We start from the raw sequence: 24285 nt of genomic DNA on the forward strand, positions 1-24285 counted from the left end.
CATGGTTGACAGACCACAATGCTTTGCCAGAGATGGCCTGCACCTGTCACTCCTGGGATTCTGGATACTGGCTAAGGCTCTTGCTGCCCCTACAGTGCCTTTTTTAGACAAGGTTCAAATGACAAATTAACCACCGTAACAGGAACAGGCAAGCAAAAACTGAGGGTAATGCTACTCAATGCTAGAAGTCTAAATCTCAAAATGCACTCACTCGATGCATTCCTTAAAATGGAGAACATCGATATCTGTGCAGTGACTGAGACCTGGTTCATGGCTCCAGAGAACACCCCTGCACTACCAGGCTATAACTCATACCACACTTTTTGGCCACGTAACCTGGAGCGGAACACCAAAGGCGGAGGTGTGTCCATACTCATTTTGGATATCCAAACCTCCAGGCTAGTTGATCAGCATAATGCATCAGAGGTTATCCAAGTGCAACTAACTCTGGGCAAAACTACAATCCAAATTGTAGCTTGCTACAGATCCCCCACCATGCCCCAGGATTACCACTCCTCTTTTCTTGATATATTGGAAAATATTAGGGTTCAGCCAAACACCCTAATAATGGGCGATTTCAACTACCCCACCATTAACTGGGAAAATTACTCATGCACCAACTCCTTCGCTTAACGCTTTCTGGAATTCATAAATTTCAATGCCCTGGATCAACCTATCCACACCCCCACCAAGGGCAGCAATATCCTAGACCTAGTCATTATCAACATGAGTGACCGGTGTTCCAACTCCTCGTTGGTCAGATCCGACCATAAGCTAATCACCCTAGATATCCACATCCCACCCTCACCCCTCATTAAAGAAACCACAGTAAAAAATTTCTCCAGTGCCAACTTCATGCTTCTTAAGACAGAAGTGACTAACTTCATGACACCCATGGAGATGGACAGTACAGTTATGACTGCTGAATCCTACACAAATGCACTCTACAAGCACTTACACAAGGGCATGGATCGTGCTATTCCAAACAGAACAAAGAAGCTATCCTCCAAAAAAAGGAAGCCAATCTGGTAGTCCCCTGCCATAAACAAACTGTACAACAGAAGGAAGAAACTGTTGGAAAAGAGAGTAAACTCCCATGAGTGGTGGAGCTCCCTGGTCAGCCTCAGTAAGAAGTTGAGATCCTTTCTAAGAGCCTCCAAAGCTATCCACGAAAACAAAATCACCACCGATTCCAAGGACAACCACAAAGCACTCTATAGCTATGTCAAGAATCTCAATGGCAACACCCAGATCTGCTCTGAGTTACAGCACAACGGCACGAAAATTCCAGAACCAACTGATATTGCCAACATCCTGGCAGATAGGTTTAGTGCTAACTTTACCCCCCTCTCACCCTCTAAAGGGCCCATATCTATACAGGAAGAATGCAGAGTCCCTATAATCACAACTACACAGGTAAAAGTTGCACTCTCTAAAGCCAAAAACACAGCATCCATGGGACCAGACAACATTCCAGGCTGTGTTTTACATGAACTTCAGAACGGACTGGCTCCCCACCTAAGCACCATGTTCAATCATAGCCTCACATCAGGCTTTGTGCCCACTGAATGGCACACAGCAACAGTTATCCCACTCCACAAAGGGGGAGCCAACACTGATCCCAGGAACTATCGCCCTATTAGCCTGACGAGCCTGGTCTGCAAGGCCATGAAACGTATCATCATGGAACTCATAAACAAAGACATTGGTAACCTCCAAACTCTGGACCAGACCCAGTTCACGTTTGTGAAAGGCAGATCATGCCTCCTGAACCCAATTGATTTTTTTTGAGGCAGTCACCAAAGCTGTAGATGAGGGTAAGGTGGTTCACACAGCCTATCCTGACCTCACCAAGGCTTTTGACACCATCTCCCATTCTGGAATTATAGCAAAACTCACTAAACTAGGTATAAAGCCCTACGTCACAAGATGGGCTGTCAACTGGCTCACTGACAGAACCCACACTGTAAAAGTTGCTGACTCCAAATCTGACTTCAAACCAGTGACAAGTGGAGTACCACAAGGTTCAGTCCTGGGACCTCTCTTGTTTGGTATCTACTTCTCTGTAGTACAGGCTAACACAGAAGGCCTCTAACTAACGATGTATGCAGATGACTACAAACTAGGAGCCATAGTAGAGTCCCCAAATGATGTGAACATCCTACAGAAGGGCCTCACTGAGACAGATGCCTGGTGTCAGAGCCATGGCCTCAACCTCAATGCCAAAATGTGCATTGTCATCCCCTTTGTTAAAAACTCTGTACCTATGAACTACCGCATAGGCAGCAGTCTACTTAACACCGAATATGTGATGAGACCTTGGGACCCAGGTGGACAGTAGTCTCCTTTGATAATCAGATCGCCACAGTAGTCAGGAAGTCCTTCTACATGGCAAACCTCATCACAAAAGGGTTCTCATCCAGGAAAAAAAGAGGTCATTGTCCCCCTCTACTCGACATTCATTAGACCCATTATAGAGTACAAAGCCCCTTTTGGAATATACCTCACAAGACATCTGCAGCAGCTGGAAAGGCCACAGAAGTACCTCGCAAAGAGGATTACTGGCCTCAAACAGATGCCCTACACTGACCATCTCAAAAAACTCCAACTTTACTCAGTAGCATATCGCCTACTCCGAGGTGATTTCTCCCTAACATATAAAACTATGTCAAACCCAGAGCTGTTGGGCATGCTACACCTAAAGAAATCCCAGTGCCTCCGAGATTCATGTTCTAGGGACCTAAAGCTTGTCACCACAATAAACAGGACATGCTGGAAGAATAGATTCCTGTCCCAGAGACTTCCCATACTCTGGAACAAGCTACCCATCTATGTCAAGTAAATTTCGTCATTAGCAGTCTTCAAGAAAAATCTTTGAGTGGATGGGAAATAGGAAATATGCCCCAGGAATCACTTCTGTGGCTCTGCTCGACAGTGGCACAGGAAAATAACTTTCTTGGGTGGCATAAGCCAGGGAACCTTGTTGGCTAGGCTTACTTAGGCCCTTGGGCTGATAGCCTAGTAACTACCTATGAACCTATTATTAGACTAAGTACATTATTATGCAGCATTAAAATGTGATGGCATAATGGTGACAGTTCATTATTTACTCATAGCAAATGTCAGAGTGGAAAAGTTCAAAGTGGATAAAGAGGAGGAGGGAAAGGGAAGAAAGAGTGAGAAAAAGTATTTGTTAGAAGTAATAATTAGGGTAGATATGGGAAGCAGGAGAAAAAATGAGTAAAAGTAACATTACAAGTAAGAGAAACGAAACCAAGGAAAAGAATAAATAACATGGACAACAAGATTTACTGTGTGTGTGTGTGTGTGTGTGTGTGTGTGTGTGTGTGGTGTAAAAGAACTGTAAAGCAAATCGGCACGGATACCTGCGTGTTGCCCTGCTGAGGGGGACACTTGTGCAAGTGCAATGACAATTTATAAATATTGCACTTACAAACTTAGAAAGTTGATAAACAGGTTTTGCATTAGAGTGAATTTTCTTAAGGATATGAAGTCCAAAAATCAAATGCCTGTCAATTTTCTGACTTCAGTGTTAAATGATTTGTCAGTGATTTGACAGAAAACTGCAATTTTATGGAAAACAGGCAAAAAATCTGGACTTTCTGCAAAAGTCTGTACTGTTGAGAGATATGGATTGGAGTCTTGAACCAACACCCATCAATCATTTTCATTTGTGTGCCAAAGCCATTACAGCAGTGTTTCGCAGAGAGGTGAGAAAAGCCTTAAATTTGACTGGTATGTTTATTTTATTTTACATTTGTTGACTGGGAGAGTCCAACTGGATAACAAGCCCATTTTCAGTGGAGGCATGGGGAGAAAAGCTCCAAGAGAACAATTTTTTTTACAAAACATAGTTTTAAGGACAGACTTTTGACATACAATTTCCATAGAAGAGACTTTGACATACATATTAACTAACAGATGGGATACATTCGTTCTCGTCAATATAATACATTTTAGAAGATATTCCTAAATTTAGGATTCCTGTGATAGATTTACTATCAGATTAAAAGCAGAGAGGTGTAGAATAAGGCTCTGAGAGAGCAGATGATGCCTGCTATAGTTGAGAAGGATAACAAATTGATTCACTATATGTCTTTGCCTGGTTTTAGTTGAGAAGGATACCAAATTGATTTATGGTATGTCTTCTCCTGGTTTTAGTTGCTTATGGAGAGCTCAGCATTGCTGGGGTAGTTTTCTTTAACTCCTGGAGAGATGGGATGAGCAGTAGATTAACAGTCCTAAGTGGGTATAGTACTATGATTGGTTGGCTTAGCAGAGTTACTTAAATTAGGTGAAGTATTCTAATGAGATATTAGCCAGGGGGGATACAGGAGCACAGTTGATTATTCAAAAAGTGAGTTTTAACAAGTTTCTTGAACTGTGATGGGGATTTGTTGTCAGTTATGTGGGCAGGAAGGGAGTTCCAGGTTTTTGCTATACAGTGGCTGTAGACAGACTTACCAGCTTCATTGTTATATTTGGTTACTTTGAGGAGGTTTTGTGTGCTAGACCTCAAGGGTCTGGCGGTTGTAAAGGGTTGCAAAAGATTTTGTAGGGCTGGGGTGTTTTCAGAGTTATGTATTACTTTGTGGGCTAGTGATAGTTGATTGAGTTGAAGTAGTAGTGGTAGTTCTAGCCAGTTGAGTGTTTTTAGGCATTCACAATGATGTGTTCTGATGGGAGAGGTTGTAGCGAATTTGGCTATCTTATTATAACAACTATCAGGTTTGTTTAGGTCAGATTTGTGGAGATTTGTAAGCACGGGGGAGGCATAAAGTAGGGTGGATAGTAGGTGAGTCCTCGCTGTTGTAGTTTTGGATTGTTCAGTGAAGAATTTTTTATTGCGATACAGTAGGCTAAGTTTTGTATGTACTTTTTTTATGGTTATAGAAATATGTAGGTCAAATCTAAGGTGAATTATCTACTTCAACCCCTAAGAGTTTTGTATGATTTGTGGGGGTGATTGTGGTCTTGTTAAAGGAGGAGATGAAGAAAGAATCAGTGGGAGGTTTGGCTCTGTGGGAGCTAAAGAGTACTAGCTTTGTTTTACTTGGGTTCAGAATGAGCCTTTGGTTTGTAATCCAAGTTTCTGCTAGGGAAAAGCATTCTTGAGTTAGGGAGTGAAGGATGTCCATTGATTTGGCTGCACATATGATGGTATCATCTGCATATTGCACTACTGAGGCTTTAGGAATACTGTTTGGGAGCTGATTGGTAAAAAGAAGTGGCCCCAGGATGGAGCCTTGGGGTACTCCTAGGGAGACTGGTACGGAGGGGGAGAGTTGGTTTTGTCACATAACAGCTTGTTTCCTTCCCTCTAGGTAGTTTTTAACCAGGAGATGGCAGGGGTGGTAAGGTTTAAAGTTGCTAGTGAAAGAAGGAGTTTATTGTGGTTAACCATATTGAATGCTTTGGACAAGTCAAGGAAGGTGGCAGATACAAGGAGTCCATTGTTTCTGTGAGTATTGACAATGTTGGTGAATTCTGTTAGTGTGGTTGAGGTGCTATGGAAGGGTCTAAAGCCATGTTGTTGTGTTGCTTTTAGATTATTTTCTAGGAAATATTTCATTAGTTGCTTGTGTATTACCCTTTCTAAAATTTTAGAAAAAGGCTATAGGGCAGTAGTTACTGAGTTCCAGGGAGGTTCCCCCTTTATATAGAGGGGATGATATGTGATATTTTCCATAGCTTGGATACTATACACTCGGAGATGGACCTGATGGTTCATCATGTTTCACTGTTGCAGTCATTACTCTTGGGTTATCCTGCTGGCAGGCTACCCTCAGTCGGCCAGAATTCCAAAGTCTAGGTCCGGCGTCGGCTGCTGTCACCTCTTCCCTGACGTCAGTGCGCCAGGGGTATAAAAGATGCAGCCGACGCAATTTTCTTCTGACTTTCTTGCCGCGCGGTGCCCAAAGCAAAAGCAATTTGCAAGTGCCGGTCGGCCGACTCCTGAGATTTTTTAATCCAAATTTCAGAACCGAAGTCTTCATTAAAGCTAAGTACCCCGTTGGGGAAACTTTTTTCCTGCTCCAGACCGATGTCAGAAAAAGTTAACAATTGTATTTCTTGTGGGAAGCAAATACCTCATAAGGATTTTCACTCTTACTGTATTCCTTGCCTAGGCCCTGATCACAACATTGCTAGCTGTTGGTTTTGTGCTAGATTTAACCAACGCACTATCAAGCGTCAGTTCGATTTTGCATTTCATTACTCTGGCTGAAGATTTTATTATATAATGCCATCGGACCAGCTGACAACCGGAGTTTACAAAAAAACACAAGGACAAGGAAAAGGATAGGCATCCGAGGTCCAAAACAGACGACGAGGCCTCTGCTAGGCTGGTCGCCGGTTCTCAGTGAGGTGCTTTCGCAGCCCCTGGTGTCTTCAGACCTACACAACTATATATTAAGCCATCTTCAGCTTCAAAGACTAAAACAGCTCTAAAGACAAAGAAACAAGTACAGCATTCTCCTACTCAGACTTCCATGCCTAAAAAACAGATGCTCAAAATGGCCGAAGACCTAATTACTTTGATCAGGGGCTCCCATCCCCCTCCTGATGAGAGGCCTAGGCAAGAGACAGAGTATGATTCTTCTGATCAGGTTTCTATTTCCTCTGATTCCTCTTCTGAACAGGATTACTCCATGCTTCCCTCTGATGCTGAAGAATCCATTCCTTCAGCCTCTCCCCCTGAGGATTATTCTTTTGGAGAAACCCTGCATACTATGAGGGAGCATTTCTACTGGGAGTGCCAAGATTACGCTGAATCTAAGAAAAGGCTCAGAGACTTTCTGCTTCTTCATCAGCACAGACTCCTTGCTATTCCGCCTGTTCTAGACATTGTAGATGATGTATTTTCAGAGTCTGGCCTGTCCCCTGACTCTTTACCCCCTGCACCTGCTAAGCCAGACAGATACTACAGGGTCCCGAATTCTCATAAATTCCTATACAAAAACCCCGCTGATAACCCAGAAACTATATCTCAGGGTCCCAAAGGGGTTAAACTTCCACTGCAAAAAACCCTGTCCCCTCTGGTATGGATTCTAGGGCTCTAGACAGATGGGGAAAAAAGTCTACACTTCTACTACCCTGGCTGTAATGGCTTTAAATTGTCAGTTTCATATGCTTAAATATCAGCAATATTTAATGTCACTGCTTAAACAGAAATTGTTGGCAAATACTGAATGTTCAGAGAACAAGGAATTGCAGGATTTATTGCATGCAGCTGAACAAGTGGGAAAGCATACTTTGCAATGTGGTTATGATTCACTGGAGGCCTCTTGCAGGGCCGCGGTTACAGGTTCTGTTATTAGAAGGCATGCTTGGTTAAAAGAACAGAATCTGCCTGATCATGTTAAAACAAAATTATTAGACGCACCATTACAGCATGATACTTTGTTTGGTACTAAAGCAGAAGAGGTGTTGAAAAAAATGGAGGATAAAGCAAAATTCATGCAGACAGTCAAGGATTACAGGTACAGCCACCCAGGTTTAGCAGGAACTGGCCTTCTAAAAATTGGTCCTTTCCAGTGTCAGACAGACCACAAAGAGGCAGATACAGGCATCCCCGAGGCAGATCTCAGCCCCAAGGCTCATACAGGCCTAAACAATGGGGTGCTCCTACATCCAAAAGTGGAGAAGACAAATCACAACCTTACAGGAAACAGCCCCAATGACTTTCCTCTGCCAGATCCAAGCACTTTTCTTTTGACAGCCCCCTTAGGGGGAAAACTAGCACCTTTTTCATCAAATTGGCAAATGGTTACCCAAGACAAATGGGTCCTGAACATAGTGTCCCAAGGCTACATGTTCCATTTTTACACACTACCAAGGTCAAAGGGTATGCCAGACCTGCCATACAATCAATGGGCAGAGACACAAAAACAAATTACAGCCCTCATGGACATGAGGGCAATTCAGCAAGTACCACAACAAGAGCAGGGGCAAGGATTTTACTCCAGACTTTTCCTAGCACCCAGAAAGGACAATGGAAGTTCCAAAATTCAAGATGTTGACTCTACAGCAGCTACTGCCCATGCTGGGCAAGAAGGCTTGGCTCGTAACTTTGGACCTAAAAGAGGCATACCAGCATGTCCCAATCAGACAATCCTGCAGAAGATACCTCAAATTCATAGCTGGCTAAATGCATTACCAATTCTCTGCACTGCCCTTTGGCTTATCTACTGCGCACAGGGACTTCACAAAATGCCTGGCACCAGTAATTGTGTTTTGCAGACAAAAAGGAATTCAAATATATCCCTACTTGGACGACTGCATAATTCAAGCAGAGAACAAAGACACTCTTCTAAAGCATCTGGCGTTTGTAAAAAGATTACTAAGTGGCCTAGGGTACACAGTAAATGAAAAGAAATCAAAACTAGTGCCCTTTCAAGAGATAATATTCCTGGGTGCAAGCTTAAATACAACTGCCCAGATGGCTTATCTCATGCCAGACAAGCAAAAGCAACTGACTATTTACTTCAAGAAATTGGCAACAAAAACCCATTTATCTGCAAGGAATATCCTGCAGGCCTTGGGTTTCATGGCATCCTGCATTCTACTAATTCCATATGCCAGACTGCATATGAGGAAACTACAATGGTAACTAAAAAGTGTTTGGACTCAGCATTGCCACAGCCTGGAGACAGTAATTGCACTCATTCCCTGCCTGCAACAGGAGTTTCAATGGTGGGCAGAAGCCTGTCACCACAACAAGGGTCTGCCATTCAGTTTACCCACAGCCAGACAGACACTGACAACGGATGCATCAGATTATGCCTGGGGGGCCCATATGGCAGGAAAATGTATTCAGGGCACATGGCCTGTGAACCAAATGCATCTTCACATCAATCAAAAAGAGATGCTAGCTGTTCAAAATGCCCTGACAGCTTTCAAGGACCTGCTCCATCCAGGACAGTTACTGATAAAGACAGGCAACACTACGGTCATGTGGTACATAAACAAGCAGGGAGGTACACATTCCTACCCCCTCTGCAGACAAGCAATGACCTTATGGGAAACAGCAGTTCACCTGCAAGCACAATTCCTGCCAGGAAAAACAAATACTCTGGCAGGCGAACTAAGCAGGAACCTCATGGATCCCCACAAATGGAAACTGGATCCACAAGTCTTCAACATGATAATAAGGAAATGGGGATGCCCAGACATAGATCTATTTGCCTGCCCTCAACTGCCAATTACAGAGATTTTGCACATGGATTTATCACAAGCAAGCATGGAAAGCAGACGCCCTATCATTCAGCTGGAAAAATCTAACAGTATATGCTTTTCCCCCACTGCCTCTCCTTCCCAGGATACTCCTAAAGGTCAGACAAGAGAAGCCAAAAATTATACTGATTGCACCAGACTGGCCACGCCAGCACTGGTACCCAATCCTAAAGAGCTGGTCTCAAGGTCCAGCATGGATATTGCCTCAAACTTCTCACTTGCTGACCCAACAAAACAATCAGATCCTGCACAGCCAACTCAGGACCTTAAACCTGGCAGCATGGCGGATAATGTAGCCATTCAGAATACTCCTCTCTCAAAAGCTGTTATGGATGTTATCTTGGAGGCCAGGAGGCCCAGTACCAGAAAATCTTATGCAGAAAAATGGAAGAGATTCTGTGCTTGGAACCAGGAACAAGGCATTGGCACGTGTATCAAATATCCCTCAGATTTTACAATACCTAAATGAGATGCTGAACAAAGGCCTTTCTTTCTCTTCAATTAAGATTCATGCCTCTGCCATTTCAGCCCATTACAATACGGAACCACCTATCTTTTCTCATCCTTTAATAAGGCAGTACCTCGGAGGGGCCAAAAACATTAGGCCTCCAAGGAGAGCACCAATTCCAGCCTGGGACCTCAATTATGTTTTGGAAAAACTCACACTGCCTCCTTTCGAGCCAGCATCAACAGCAGATATAAAATTCTTATCCTGGAAAACAGCTCTGCTCCTAGCAATAACCTCTGCAGGGCGAGTCTCTAAGTTATAAGCACTCATGGCTGTGGAACATTTCATCATTTTTCATCCAGACAGGGTTTCTCTGAGGACAAACCCTACATTTATGCCTAAGGTGGTGTCCAGTGTGGCCCTTAACCAAACCATTCACTTGCCTACCTTTTATCCAAATCCACAGAACAAGGGTGAGAAAATTCTGCATTCTTTGGACATACACAGGCAGTTACGCTTCTACTTAGACATAACTAAAGTTTTCAGAAAGACTGAGCAACTTTTAGTGTCTTATGCTGCAGGATCACAAGAAAGGCTATCTCAAAACAGACCATTTCTAAATGGATAGGCCATTGCATCCATTTCTGCTATTTTCAGCATGACAAATCAGTGCCTAAGGGCATTAGGCCTCATTCCACCAGAGCAGCAGCCACTTCAGCAGCCTTCCTCAGAGGAGTACCAATCAAAGATATCTTAGAAGACTGTAACTTGGAGTTCAGTGCACACCTTCACAAAGCACTACCACTTACCTCTTTACTCTAAGTCCAGAGCAGGCTTTGCCACTGCAGTTCTGCAGGGCCTCATAGCCTCTCCTAATCCTATTTAGCCCAGCCACCCATCCTCAGCTTTGGGATTCTACCCAAGAGTAATGACTGCAACAGTGAAACACGATGAACATAGTACAGTTGTGTACCTACCATAAATGTAGATGCTCGAGTGTATTCACTGTTGCAGTCCAGGTTACCCACCCACCATCCCCCTCCTCTTTGCTGGGACTTATCTACACTTCTCTACCCTATACAACCTATTTGGTGTATTTGCTTGTAGATAAAGGAAATGTTATTTTTATGCATGTATTTTTTATTGGCATATTTTCAGCCTACCAGTTTGGGGGCACCTGACATCTGGGGCAAGAAAAACTGAAGAAAATGGCGTCGGCTGCATCTTTTATACCCCTGGCGCACTGACGTCAGGGAAGAGGCGACAGCAGCTGATGCCAGACCTAGACTTTGGAATTCTGGCCAACTGAGGGTAGCCTGCCAGCAGGATAACCCAAGAGTAATGTCTGCAACAGTGAATACACTCTAACATCTACATTTATGGTAGGTACACAACTATACTTTAACTAGGATGGAGACAGGATACGATATGGCTTCTGCAGCCAGGTGGAGGTATTCAGTGGGTAATTTATCTGCAGCTAGAGATGTTGGTTTGAGCTTGCGGAGTAGTTTTTCAATGGATTTGGTTGGTTCTGGGTGGAAGCTGAACTTGAGGCAATTGTTAGTTGGGGGTGTGGGGTGGATTTGCAGGGATGGGGATGTTGTCATAGGGTTGGTTGTTTGCAAGGGTCTGGATGGTTTCCGTAAAGTATTTATTAAATTGTGTGGGGATGTCTTCTTGGTTATCATCTATTTTTGGGGTTGGGGTAGTTGTTTTACCTGGTTGTAGAATAGAGTTAATTGCTGCCCAGAATTTTTGTGGGTTGTTCCTGTGTTTATCCTGTAACTTTTGATAGCAAGATGTTTTCTCTGTTTTGGTGAGTTTTTTGGCTTTGTTATGTAGTTCAACATATATTTGTTTGTTCAATTGGGATTTACTGTTTAGGTAGTTGGTCCAGGCTTTGTTTCTTTTTTATGAGGAGGGATTTTGTGTCTGGGGCTAACCAGGAGTCCTATTTAGTTGTAATTCTTGTTGTTCTGGAGGGGGTGTGATGATTAAGGGTGTTTAAGAAGGTTGTATTGAAATATAGTACAGCTTCATCAAGTGGTAAGTTTTTTAGGGGGATCCAGTTGCACATTTTTAGGTCGTTTATAAAGTTGAAGCAGTTAAAGTGTTTTTTGTTTCTAATTAGGCGTGTAGATATTTGGGTCAGTTGTGGTGATTTTGATCCGAGTAAGAATGTGGCTTGGTAACTACTTAGTGTCTGGTAGACATACTGCTAGGGATATCAGTGATGGGTGGGATACGAGTATCCAATCTAGAGTGGATTGATGTTTGGTTCTCTTGTCTGTTCTTGTGGGGAGAAGTGATGAGTTGGGTTAGGCCATGTAGGTTAATATGGGAGAGTGGCTTATGACTGGAACAGTTTTGCCAGTCAGTGTTAAGGTCTCCTAATACTAAGATTTCTTGGGGCAGGGAGTTAGATATCCATTCTAGGAGTTTTTTTGTAATGGGGATAGTGTTGCCTGGAGGGATGTAGCACCCTATGATGCTGATGCGTTTATTATCATTAAGTTTAGTTTTGTTAGAGTGAGTTCAACTTTATGAGATCTAGGGTTGTTATGTCTACTTTCTCAAGGATGATGTGAGATTTATACACTATAGCAGCACCCTCCTTTTTTTACCTATTCTATCACTACGAATTATATTGTAACCTGGTGGAGTGATTTCATTGTTGTGGTTGCCTGGTTTAAGCCAAGTCTCTGTTAGTATGACTATCTCAGGTTGATAAAAGGAGAGTAGTGCATGAAGGTCGTGGACTTTGTTTAGTATACCTAACATTTAAATTTAAAATGAGGAGTGTGGATTTGTCTCGGTGGAGTAGGGTATCATTCAGGTTGAGGGTTGGGGCTCCTAGATTTTCTGGGCCTGAGTTTGGGTGTATATCACCGCAGCTAATGAGTTAGGTTCTGTGGTAAAAATAGAGTTTGAGTAGTTTGTTTAGGGTCTTAAAGTTCTTTATAGTTGTTTGAGACTGGTAGTGTGATGGCTGTGATCTGTGTGCATAGTGGTGAATAAAGAAGGTTTGGTAGTGATGTGGGACTAGTTGAGTAAAAGGGTGTGTTGTAATAATATCAGTGGAAGTAGTTTTTCTTGGTATATGGATAAAATTAAGTTGTTTTTGGTGGTTGGTGATAGAAGTTAGCAGTGGGAGTGTGGATACACCTAGGAGCAATAGTAAGAGGTGTATGTATGTGGGTTTGGGCATGGTTTGGTTGGGTTTGGTCATGAGTGAGAGATCTGCTTGGGATGGGGTCGGTGTGGTGGATGATGAGAGGTGTTGTTTGTGATTGTAAGGTAGTTAGATGGAAGACTGTGCTTTACAGGATGTAGAATAGTGGAAGAGAAGGGAAATAGGTACAGGGGTGGGGCAGATTCAGTGATTGGTGGTTAGCATGATGGGAGTGGCTAAGTTCAGTTGAAATGTAGCACTAGTGGGGGTGGGTGGGAATAGGAAGCAGGGAGGGGAGTGGAGTGAGCCCGAGCACAGCGGGGCTAACACTAACTCCGATTATATCAATGGGCTTACTTGTTTCTTTTCTTTGTACACCAAATGCATCATTCCACTTGTTTCTGTTTACACCAAATGTGTCTGTTTGGCTGTATTGTACTAGTTTAATTTGCTTATACTGATGCAGTCACACTGAAAAAGGTCTGCAGAAGCTTCCTCACCACAAGCAGGCCAAAAGATAACTTTCAATAGGGCACCGCTCAAGGAGACCCACTAATATAGACTAGTTAATGTGCATGGGGGAGGAGGGAGTTAGAGGAGGGAGATACAAAATGGGGGAAGGTATAACCAGAAAAAGCAGGTAGAGATCTGGCCCGTCCCCTCACAGAAGACTGCAAAGAAAAGTAATCAGCATAAGAAGTGGAAGCCTTGGAGCTGTAATGTAAGTGTAAGCAAGGAAGAGGTTGAAGCAGGAAATTAGGAGTGCAAGCAGTTAGTTGCAGAAACACTACTTTAAGGCCTTGGTGTGCAAGTAATACAAAGGAAGGTAAATCTATCTGGGGGACAAAATACACCAAGTAAATGGTACTTGCCTTACTTTACAAGTATTCAGTGTGGAGGCAGATCTGTTTGGGACAAGATACAGCAAGTATATTGTTAAGTTATGCTACCCAGTGGCAATAGACAAAGCTATAGTTGCCGGGGGGGGGGGGGGCTTGTGGGTGTGCATGCCGGCCAAAACAATGTTTAACAAATAACTAGAGAAAGTAACAAATGTGCTGTAAAAGGAAATGTAAATAACCAGTCGCAATGTTTAAAACATAACTGTTAAGGACCTGCTAATAACAACAACTGTAAATATCCAGCCACCTATGCAGACTTGTCTGGTAGGTATCCTTATTAAAAAGTGTTATTCTTGGCTTGCAATAACTGTAGGGAGAAACCAGACCATAGCAGTTGTTTTATCTGGCAATGTTGCAGTTGCTGGGGGGGGGGGGCCCAAGCTGCGGTGATGCGCTATGCAAACTTGTCTGGTAGGTATCTTTATTAAAAAATGTTATTCTTGGCTTGCAATAATTGTAGGGAGAAACCGGACCATAGCAGTGGTTTTATCTGACAATGTTGCAGTTGCTGGGGGCGAGGGGACCCGAGCTGCAATGATGCAGGTAGACCAAGTGTGCTATGCAGAATTGTCTGGTAGGTATCCTTATTAAAAAGTGTTATTATTGGCTTGCAATAACTGTATGGAGAAACCGGACCGTAGCAGTAATTTTATCTGGCAATGTTACAGTTGCTGGGGGGGGGGGACCCAAGCTGCGATGATGTGCTATGCAGACTTGTCTGGTAGGTATCTTTATTAAAAAGTGTTATTCTTGGCTTGCAATAACTGTAGGGAGAAACCAGACCGTAGCAGTGGTTTTAAAAATCTGGCAATCTTGCAGTTGCTGGGGGGGGGGCGAGCTGCGATGATGCAGGTAGACCAAGTGTGCTATGCAGACTTGTCTGGTAGGTATCCTTATTAAAAAGTGTTATTCTTGGCTTGCAGTAATGGTAGGGAGAAACCGGACCATAGCAGTGGTTTTATCTGGCAATGTTGCAGTTGCTGGGGGGGGGAGCTGCGATGATGCAGGTAGACCAAGTGTGCTATGCAGACTTGTCTGCTAGGTATCCTTATTAAAAAGTGTTATTCTTGGCTTGCAATAATGGTAGGGAGAAACCAGACCATAGCAGTGGTTTAAAAAATCTGGCAATCTTGCAGTTGCTGGGGGGGCTGAGCTGCGATGATCCAAGTGCGCTATGCAGACCTGTCTGGTAGGTATCCTCATTAAAAGTGTTATTCTTGGCTTGCAATAACTGAAGGGAGAAACCGTAGCAGTTGGTGTGGGAGTGGGTTGCTGTGTTTGTGGAAGGTGGAGGTGTGCCTTTGTCAGTGTGGTGCGAATGTTATTCATTATGAAATGGAGAGATTAAGAGTAAAATTTTGCTCAGTGAAGTCCCTAGCAATTTCATCACTGCTTGATTCAGACATATACATTCCCTTGTGTTTGTCAGTACTATGTTTGAGTGCATTGTTTTGGAGTGTGGTATCACTGCTACAGCTGCTGGTACTCTTTCAATACAAGTATATGCTTCTCCAAGAGTCTGTTGCTGAGAGGATGAGAAACACACTACAAGTATATAACTAAGACAAAGTACATAAAGCAATAGTAAGAAAGTATTAGGTCACATCAGAGGCTTGGGAGGTCATTAAGAAACTAAGAACTGTTGTAAAATGTATCATTAAATACCATAAGTTCAGGTTATACTATAAGAGAATAACTATGTAAAGATAACCATGTCAGCAGCCAAAATGCATTACAGGTTGAATATTTCACTGTGCACATTTTAAAAAATGGATAGACTAGCTTAAACTCTGGACTGATGAGTTTGCTTTTTTTTTTTATTCTTGGGAAATGCTATTCAGAAGTGAAGAGACATACAAGGGAGCAGTTTTAGTGGCACACCAGGCTATTTTTTATGTCTATTGTCACGCAAAGCTGAGTAAATAGTTGAATCTAGCAAAGCTGGAAATGTGAGACTGTAGCCCACTGAAGGAGGGGAGATGGGAGGAGTAACCTGGCCAGGAACTGTAACTTGCAAAACTGCTCCTTGTGAAAAGTCTTTTTTATCTCAGTAATTTGTTGACACTTTTGCAAGTTTATTTCAGTGAATGTGTAGTACATCAGTAGGAACAACATTTGTAAAACTCAGCACATACCAGTCAATGACACATGAGCTGCAGACTCTCAAACTTGGCAGTGTTTTTCAGGAGTTCCATTCTAAGTGAATGGAAGTCTAGTCTGACAACAAATGGTAGGGCTATTTGTCCTCACAGTCTGCATTATGGGACAGATTTAGCTTTCCAAAGGAATCACCATGTCTGCCCCCATGAGGGCAGATGAGTAAAAACAAAATAAAATTAGGAATGAGTACTTATTTTGCTGAAGGCAGCTTTGGGAGGTGTAGTAAATCATGGCAAGATAAAAAATATATGTTTTCTTCATTTGCTTGTAGTGGTCCTTTAAAGTACACTGCTGTATCTGTATCTTTGTTTATGGTAGCATTTCATATCTTTTATGTTTGGTTGTGGTAGCATTTAACTCCTGACACTCCTTTACTGTGCTTTTACATTAAGAGGACTGGGTTTATTCATCTAGGGGCAGTAGGTGTTTACCGGGTCTATATGACATGGGAAGCACACACAAGGATTCCAAGTATTTTTTTGCACTTCTCTTGTATACTGTGACTGTACTTTAGCAGTTTAAAAACGGTCTGCTGCTGCTGCTTTAAGTAGTTAACTGCACTGTATTACATTGTATCTGTTAGTTTTAGGACAGTTGTAGTTAGTCTGTGTGGTCTTGTTACACTTGGGCTCCAAACAAGCTATTCTACTTTAAGAAGGTGTTTTCCTGCACCTTTTTTGGCAGAAGTGTGCAGATCTAACCTGTCCAAGTTGCGGATTGCTGGTGGAAGGCTTATTGTATGCTTTCCTGATTGGTAGTTAGCTTAAATTTTGTTTCTCTTTGCTCATATTTAAACCTTGCATTTGCTGCTCTTCATGCAGAGGTGGTTAGCAGTGGCCTGTACAGATGTAAAAGCCTAGAAGCTCAGTTTTCCTTAAACAGCTGTCAGTGAAACCCTTCCAAGCTTTTCTGCTGCTCTTGGAGCAACTCAGTTGCACACTCAGCAGTATTGCCTTATTGATCATCCTTAACCTATACAAACTATAGGTCCCGTTTGTACTCTTGGTGCTACAAGCACAGTCCTGTCAAATTAACCCATTATCTTCCTTAATGAAACATACAGTAAGAGCCTGCTATCATGGATGGGCAGTTTCCCAACATCTCTTTGGCCAGCCCGATAGACGTCGGCATCCTGAGGTAATGTAGCAATTGTCTAATGTATACAGACAACCACTTACTCCTGAAACAAATACTTTATGTGAAAGATGTAGTTACACTATAAAATTTGAGGCAAAACTCTCACATGAGGACAAACTGAATGCCAAACAGGTTGTCAGCACACACACTTCCCACACTAAATAAGTACAAGACACACAAATCCAGATATGCAGAGGTGCTCACTAATAACTTACCAAAAGTTCAGCGGCCTCCCAAACGAAAACCACTTGCACATACAACAATGGAAAAAAACAACCACAAAACATAACACACACACCACAGTCTCAACAGTATAAGCTGATAACACCACAAAACCTAATGTATTTGTCATAGGTGACCATTGTAGACACAGATGTTCCCCTCACCAGGCTGGACAAGCAGATTACAGTTAGCTGCCTGTCAGGTGCCAGGATCCATCAAGTCACTTGACCACAAATACTGGTATGACTCGTCATAGTCCATGTGGGGGTGAATAACCTGAGACTTACCTCACTGGACTAGAGAGACATGAATGAGCCCTCTAATTTTGTGTCACTTGAGTTATAAGCTTAGCCTTAAACAGCACTCTACCTTCTCCAAGAATTATGCCACAATACAAACAAAAACATTATTTACTTTAACAATTGGCTTAGCTTCTGGTGTCAGTCCAAGGGGCTTCACTAGCTGTCAGTCTGGGAAGACATGGTCAACAGACCACCGTTGCGTTGGCAGAGTTGGTCTGCACCTGTCTCCTGTTAACTTTCAGATACCGGCAAAGACATTAGCCACTCCTATTGTGTGTTTTTTAGGCAGTGTCAGAATAACCAACCTTCCAACATAAAATCCTCTCTAGATAAACTCAAGGTAGTGTTGCTTAAGGCTAGGAGTCTAAACAAGAAACTGCACTCCCTGGAAGCACTCCTTTCTTTGGAAGATGTTGACATCTGTGCAGTCACCAAGACATGGTTCAAAGGCAAGGAAAGCACCATGGTCATGCAGGGCTACGATGCCTTCCATATGTTCAGATCACAAACTGAGCATAAAAAAAAACAAAGGAGGAGGTGCATCTATCTTCATTAAGGGTAAATACACCTCTAAACTGGTCAAACAGTATGACTCTCTTGAGCTACTCCATGTCCAATTAACTACAGGCAAAGCCCCCTACCACATCATAGCTAGCTATAGGCCCCCACCATGAAACAGGAAAAGCACACCACATACCTGGACTTATTGGAGTTACTTGCCATGCAGCCCAACATCTTCCTCATTATGGTTGGTTTTAATTATCCTATCATCGACTGGGAAACCTACATGACCACAAACATGCTGGCTCAGAGGTTCTTGAACTTTGTCAATGCTAATGCTGTGGAAAAGCTAGCCCATACACCCACAAGAGGCTCAAATGTCCTGGACATAGTACTCACTAACATGGGAGAGTATTGCACCCCCCCCCCTCCGTGTGATGTCCTCCTATCTAAGATTGGACCATAAATCAGTCTTGTTTGGTGAAACTATAAGATCAGACACTACATCAAGGTCAAAAATGCTTAAGAATATTTTGAAAACAAATTACTTCCTACTAGGTGATGGTATAAGAAGTTTCAAAGCTCCCTCCAGCACGGATAACATGGACTGCTATGCAGAGGTGTACACCAATGCCCTGTATAACCACTTAAGTAGTTGTATAGAATTTGTTGTATCTGGCCAGATTAAAACAAGATCTTGCCGAAAAAACAAGCCGTCCTGGTGCACTCCTAGTATAAACAGAGTATACAACAAGAGAAAGAAAATAATGTCCAAGAACAAGATGGAACTGGCTCAACAGAGAAAGAAATCCCTCTCCAGCTTAAACTAGCAAATTAGAGATCTTGTCAGGTCATATAAAGCTAGTCAAAGCAATAGTAATCCCTCTGCACAAAGGGGGGCCATAAACTGATCCTGAGAATTATAGGCCCATAAGCTTGACTAGCCTCATCTACAAAACCATGGAAAGAATCATTATGGACCTTTAATCAAGGACATAGGTAACTTCCAAACTCTGGACCCAACCTAGTTTGGATTTCTTAAAGGTAGTTCATGCTTGTTAAACATGGTTGCCTTCTTCAAGAAGGTCACCAAGGTCCTGGACGAGGAAAAGACAGTGCATAGTGCCCATCTTGACCTAGCCAAGGCATCTGACAATCCTCCACTCTCGTATTATAGAGAAACTCTCCCAATTAGGAATTAGCCCCTACATTAACAGGTGGTTAGCCAACTGGCTCACTGACAGGGCACACACTGTCAAAGTGGATGACGTCCACCTCTAGTAAAAGAATTACACCACAAGGTTCTGTGCTGGGCCCCTTGCTGTTTGGAATTTATTTCTCAGAGGTCCAGGCAGACTTGAACAGCCTGTGACTGACCAAGCTTGCTGACTATTGCAAATTTTGAGCAATCATTGAGCCCCCACCGATGATAATATACTTCAGGCAGGGTTAACACAGAAAAATGATTGGTGCAAAAGCCATAGATTAAAGCTAAATGCAAAAAATCCATTATTATTCCCTTTGGGAAAGCTGACATCCTTTCTAATTACATTAAAACATCACTCCCCTAACAGTAGACCCAGTGGTATGTGATCTGGATACTTGGGTTGATAGCAGTCTGAACTTTGACCATCAAGTATCCACAGTAGTATGGAAACCCCTCAATATCACACATCTTATAAGTAAAAACATTGCATCTAGATCCAAGAATGTTATAATTCTATTATATTTGGTCCTCATTAGACCAATAATTGAGTACAATGATCCCTTTTGCATGTACCTCACAAGACACCTGGAACAACTGGAGAAATTACAGGATACACAATACAAGTCTTACAAGGAAACACTGAAAGTCCTGTCACTGTATTCTGTGTTCTACAGGCTGCTAAGGGGTGACCTGTGCCTGGCTTACAGAGCAGTCTCTGACCCATCCCTGATGGAAATGCTACACATTTGTAAATCAAACTACACAAGGGTCACTCACTCCAGGGATCTTAACCTAGCATCTGACATGAATGTATCTATCTTTCCACCATGACCTATCCCCCAGAGACTGCCACTAACAGGCTTCCAATTCATGTGAAATAAAGTCCCTCCCTACCCTCTTCAAATGCAACCTAGATCAATGGATGGGTGACCACAAATTCACTCCTGTTGTGGTGCCCATGTCCCTCCTGGACAGAGAAAGTCTGTATTAACTATCATAGACCTTAACCTCATTCACCTAACCACCGACAATTGGGTCAACATGAGATAAATATGGTTTTAGGCTTGTAAGGGCTCTAGGGCCATTAGCCTAGTGACCTTCTTTGAACCAATGAAATGAAACAATGTGTGGGCTACCAGTATTATAATTTTCTTTTAACAGTAGTAGAAAATACAATTTTTAGGAGAAAGTGTTACAGAATTCCAGCAGTATCTTCTTGTAAATCAAAAAAATATTGTTTATGTTGCATTATGCATAAAGTCTACAACATTTGATAATGGGCAGACTTTTCAGAATGTTATCAAAGAGAATATATAAGTACTGTTACACTATTAGATCTTAGGAAGATGCCAGTGTATTATATTTGCAAGCAAAATTATATGAGGTGAGTATATTCATGTTAGCAGTTTTGGAGGCATTAATATTTATTTTTTTCATTCCAAAGACATGCATATGGAGCGTTTCTCCCCGGGCCTCCGCTGAAAACAGGCTCTGTGGAACCTAGTCGGACATTCCCGGTCAACAAATGTTAAATAAAAAATAAAATAAATTTTTGATAAAGCTATATCTGAAGAACTGCTGGCCTAGAGGGGTTATGTTTGGCAGGTATTATTGGATACATGCATTCATTGTTCCAGAACTAAATGGCATGCAAACTTTACATTTGTTTGCAGAGAATGGGTTTAAAACCCTGATCAGCTGACTAATCATGTGATTATGTTAGAGCATTTCACAGTTTGAAGGAGATTACCTGTGAGGGATGAAAGCACTTACTGTGATTTCTGATTAGAGAGAACTGTGCCATAAAATGGATTGTGTTTTATCACCTCATGGATTTTATACCTGTGTGGACATACTGGCAATTGTTTTTGCATTAGTTAAGTTGTCTTTTACTGTTTAATTTTTATTATGTTCAAGTGCTACTCTTGTGAAATGATTTCATATGATATCTGGTAAAAGTTCTGTTGATGTGTGGTCTACCAACTTTTTTACAGTGATATTCTCTAGTGTAATATTTCTTTACTGTATTTATTTAATGAATGAAATTGAATAAATGCATGAGTATAAAAAAATAGGCACATTTCCAAATGGACTGTCAATGGGCCAGCTTGTTCTGTGTGCCCCGTCTGACAGGGTGGTGATCCCCTATGCTCTGCCCCAGGCACACATCCAACAGCATGACAAAGGATCACTGTAGAACTTCACATTCAGAATCCTTTCACAAGGGGATACTGTGGCCACAGATCATATGAAAAAGCAAGAAGAATAAAACCCGTCCTACTGGTATGCTGTAGTAACTACTTCCCATGAAGTAAAAGCACCTTTGAATTGCGTTACTCCTTTGTATATGTAATTTAGTAACTGTTTACATCCCTTTTACTTCTTTTTGCATTTGATTGTCCTTCTAATATAGCATGTGAGAAAGCTCCTGTTCCCCCTGCAGACTTCTGTACTTTGATATATGCCTTAATCACCTGGAGGCTTAACTAGGGTAAAACTGTACCTCAGGGTCAAGTAAATGTATACAGGGTAGTTGTGAGATTTAATGTAGAAACCTGCAATTGCTGCAGAATGTTTCTTTTTTGGGGATAAACTCTTGGCTAGGCTTGTAAGGGCCCCAAGCCCATTAGCCTAGTCATCTCCTATGATCCTATGAACATTACACTCCAGCAGTCACTAACCTTCTGCATTATCAGTGTATATTCTACACCCATTATGCATTATCAATGTATATTATACCCCCACTATTATCTCCTAGTGCACCAGCAGATTCCCCTTTAAAACTTTTTTTTTTTCATCTGATGCACAGTAGCTTACGTGAAAGTCTTGTCATTCTCACTCTGAATTTAAGGCATTGGTTCTGCTGTACAGAACTGTTCGTTCTTTTTGTCTATAGGTTATGACATACTAGAACTATACCAATCCTTTGAAAGAGCTTGTGTGACATTTAGGAAGGTCCCCTCTTTAGAATTGATTAACATTTGAAATGTTATCTGTTTCAATAAGCCTCTGGTGTATAATTCTTTTAGTAAGATCCCGTTATGAGCTCCTGCAGAACAGCAAATTAAACTGTAACATATATAAGTGGAATATACTGCTTTCTGGCTATTGAAACAGAAAAGTTATTGTGTTGCTTTGAGCATTTATATTATGTATAGGATGTGTGCTTTTTAAAATACAAGATGTACTTTTTTTTGTTTCCCTCAATCGCCATTGCCAATGTCTGCCCCTTTCCATTTGAATGTGTACCCTGAGGTACAGTTTTCGGTAGTTGTTCTCATTTGCAGTTATTGTTTGTGTCAAAAACTAAAAAGGACAAACTAAAGCAACACTAGCACCCAGATATACATTCCACACAGCAGCATTGCAAATATGGCCATAACGCTATCAAAAATAACAAAGATTAACTGAACTGTGAAAGCAAGTTCCCATTGTTACTGTTGTGCTGTGCTGTCAGTGTGGAGAGCATTAGTACCTCCATAATATATGGCCTACTACAGGATTTCTTAAGTACGCACCACACCTTTTAGGTCTGCTTCCAAAAGAAATAATGGTGTTTCTCAAACTGTGTAACAAATCAGACAAATTATGGGACAACTAGAATTCTAAGCGACTGCATAATTTTGTACTTAATATTTGATGACAAGTTTTTTTTTTCAGATTTATTGCCTGAATTTTGCTTTAAAATAAGTTGCCTGTAGGACAACAATCTCACCATTAAATTGCAGAATGAGGACATATTTCATGTGAAATGAGATATCTGAAAGATACTGCAACAAAAATCTATCAATTAAGGTAGTAGAGTTATTAGAGCTGGTTGTTAATGCTATCTCCACAAGCTGTGCATGTTTTCCCCGACTCCTTCCTACATAACTATGAAAGAACATTGCTGATGATGTAATACATGTGAAGAGAGAGAAGGCTGAAGTCACATGCCCAAAGACACCACTAGTATGCAACAGGTTCCACAGTGTAAGAAGATATGAAGCTTCCCATTTAATATACACCTGAAGATCCTAACCTCGAAGTACAGGTGTCTACTGACCTACAGTTCTGGGGACAGGAAACAGAACAGTGCAGGGCTCTGTGCACTATCCCTTACCTCTAACTACACAATGATTCCACTGCAACCCCTTCTACAAATTCTGCAACAACCACAAACTCTAGATTGCAAATTTTATTTTCCAGTAGTCAGCTACTGTAGGCTGAACAGCTCTGGTAAAGGGCACTGTTTTTGCACAGTCAGTTCATTCTGCTTCCATCCAGATATGTGGTGGTGGTGTCATGCAAAATGGGAAAAAAAAAGCCAAAATAAAGGGGTCGCAAGACTTTGTTGTGACCGCACAATGCACTAATAATTATGGAAGTGTGATGGAGAAACTTAAACTCTGTCATCTCATCCTAGTATGTTTAGCAGAGAAGAATGTAATAATATCTGTGCTTACCTTTGATTGATGTGTTGGGCTAAGTTTGTTCCATGGTTCAGGATTGTTCTTCCTATCCCAGCTACAAAGAAAAAAGAAGGGAAATTGTATCAGTGGTTCTTTTCTTTAACAATCAACTCCCTCTAAAAGTAGAGCAAGTTTTTCATAAATACAACAAAGTACTGGCTCCCCTCTGTTTGCATATACACAGCTGAAAGGCTTTACTGTGTAACATCCAGCAAACAAACCAGGTAACCATAGCAACTACATCATCTCACCAATGGGGAAATAAACCATGAAGGTGAAGGGTTAATGAAAAGTACAGTGTGAGAACTGATATTTATAAAGAATGGATGACCTCTGGTGAGCATGTTCTTCATAACTACCAAGCCTAGTACTGAAAAATCATCAGGCTAAAGATAATTTCTGACTGGTGTACTATCTTAGTGTATAGAGAAACTGTGGCAGGCTTAATCTTAAAAATCAATTGGTTACTTACAATCAAAAACTATAACTTATCTGCAGGCAGCTTTTCTGTTCCCTGCAGGACATACA

At 41.8% G+C, this 24285-nt stretch overlaps 1 protein-coding gene and 1 long non-coding RNA gene across 2 annotated transcripts in view; one reads left to right on the top strand and one right to left on the bottom strand.

The window, feature by feature from the left end:
- Positions 1 to 24285, top strand: part of LOC122811642 — a 304142-nt gene that overhangs the window by 240953 nt on the left and 38904 nt on the right. The window lies entirely within an intron of this gene.
- NDUFA4L2 (NDUFA4 mitochondrial complex associated like 2) overlaps positions 1 to 24285 on the bottom strand; it is a 143175-nt gene that overhangs the window by 11245 nt on the left and 107645 nt on the right. The window contains exon 3 of the mRNA XM_044083622.1: positions 23752 to 23812. Coding sequence (XP_043939557.1) covers positions 23752 to 23812 — 61 coding nt within the window. The remainder of the gene's footprint in view (positions 1 to 23751; positions 23813 to 24285) is intronic.

The sequence above is a fragment of the Protopterus annectens genome, chromosome 9.part0 (assembly GCF_019279795.1).
Source record: "Protopterus annectens isolate FY-2018-M chromosome 9.part0, PAN1.0, whole genome shotgun sequence".
NCBI classification, from domain to species: Eukaryota; Metazoa; Chordata; order Ceratodontiformes; family Protopteridae; genus Protopterus; species Protopterus annectens.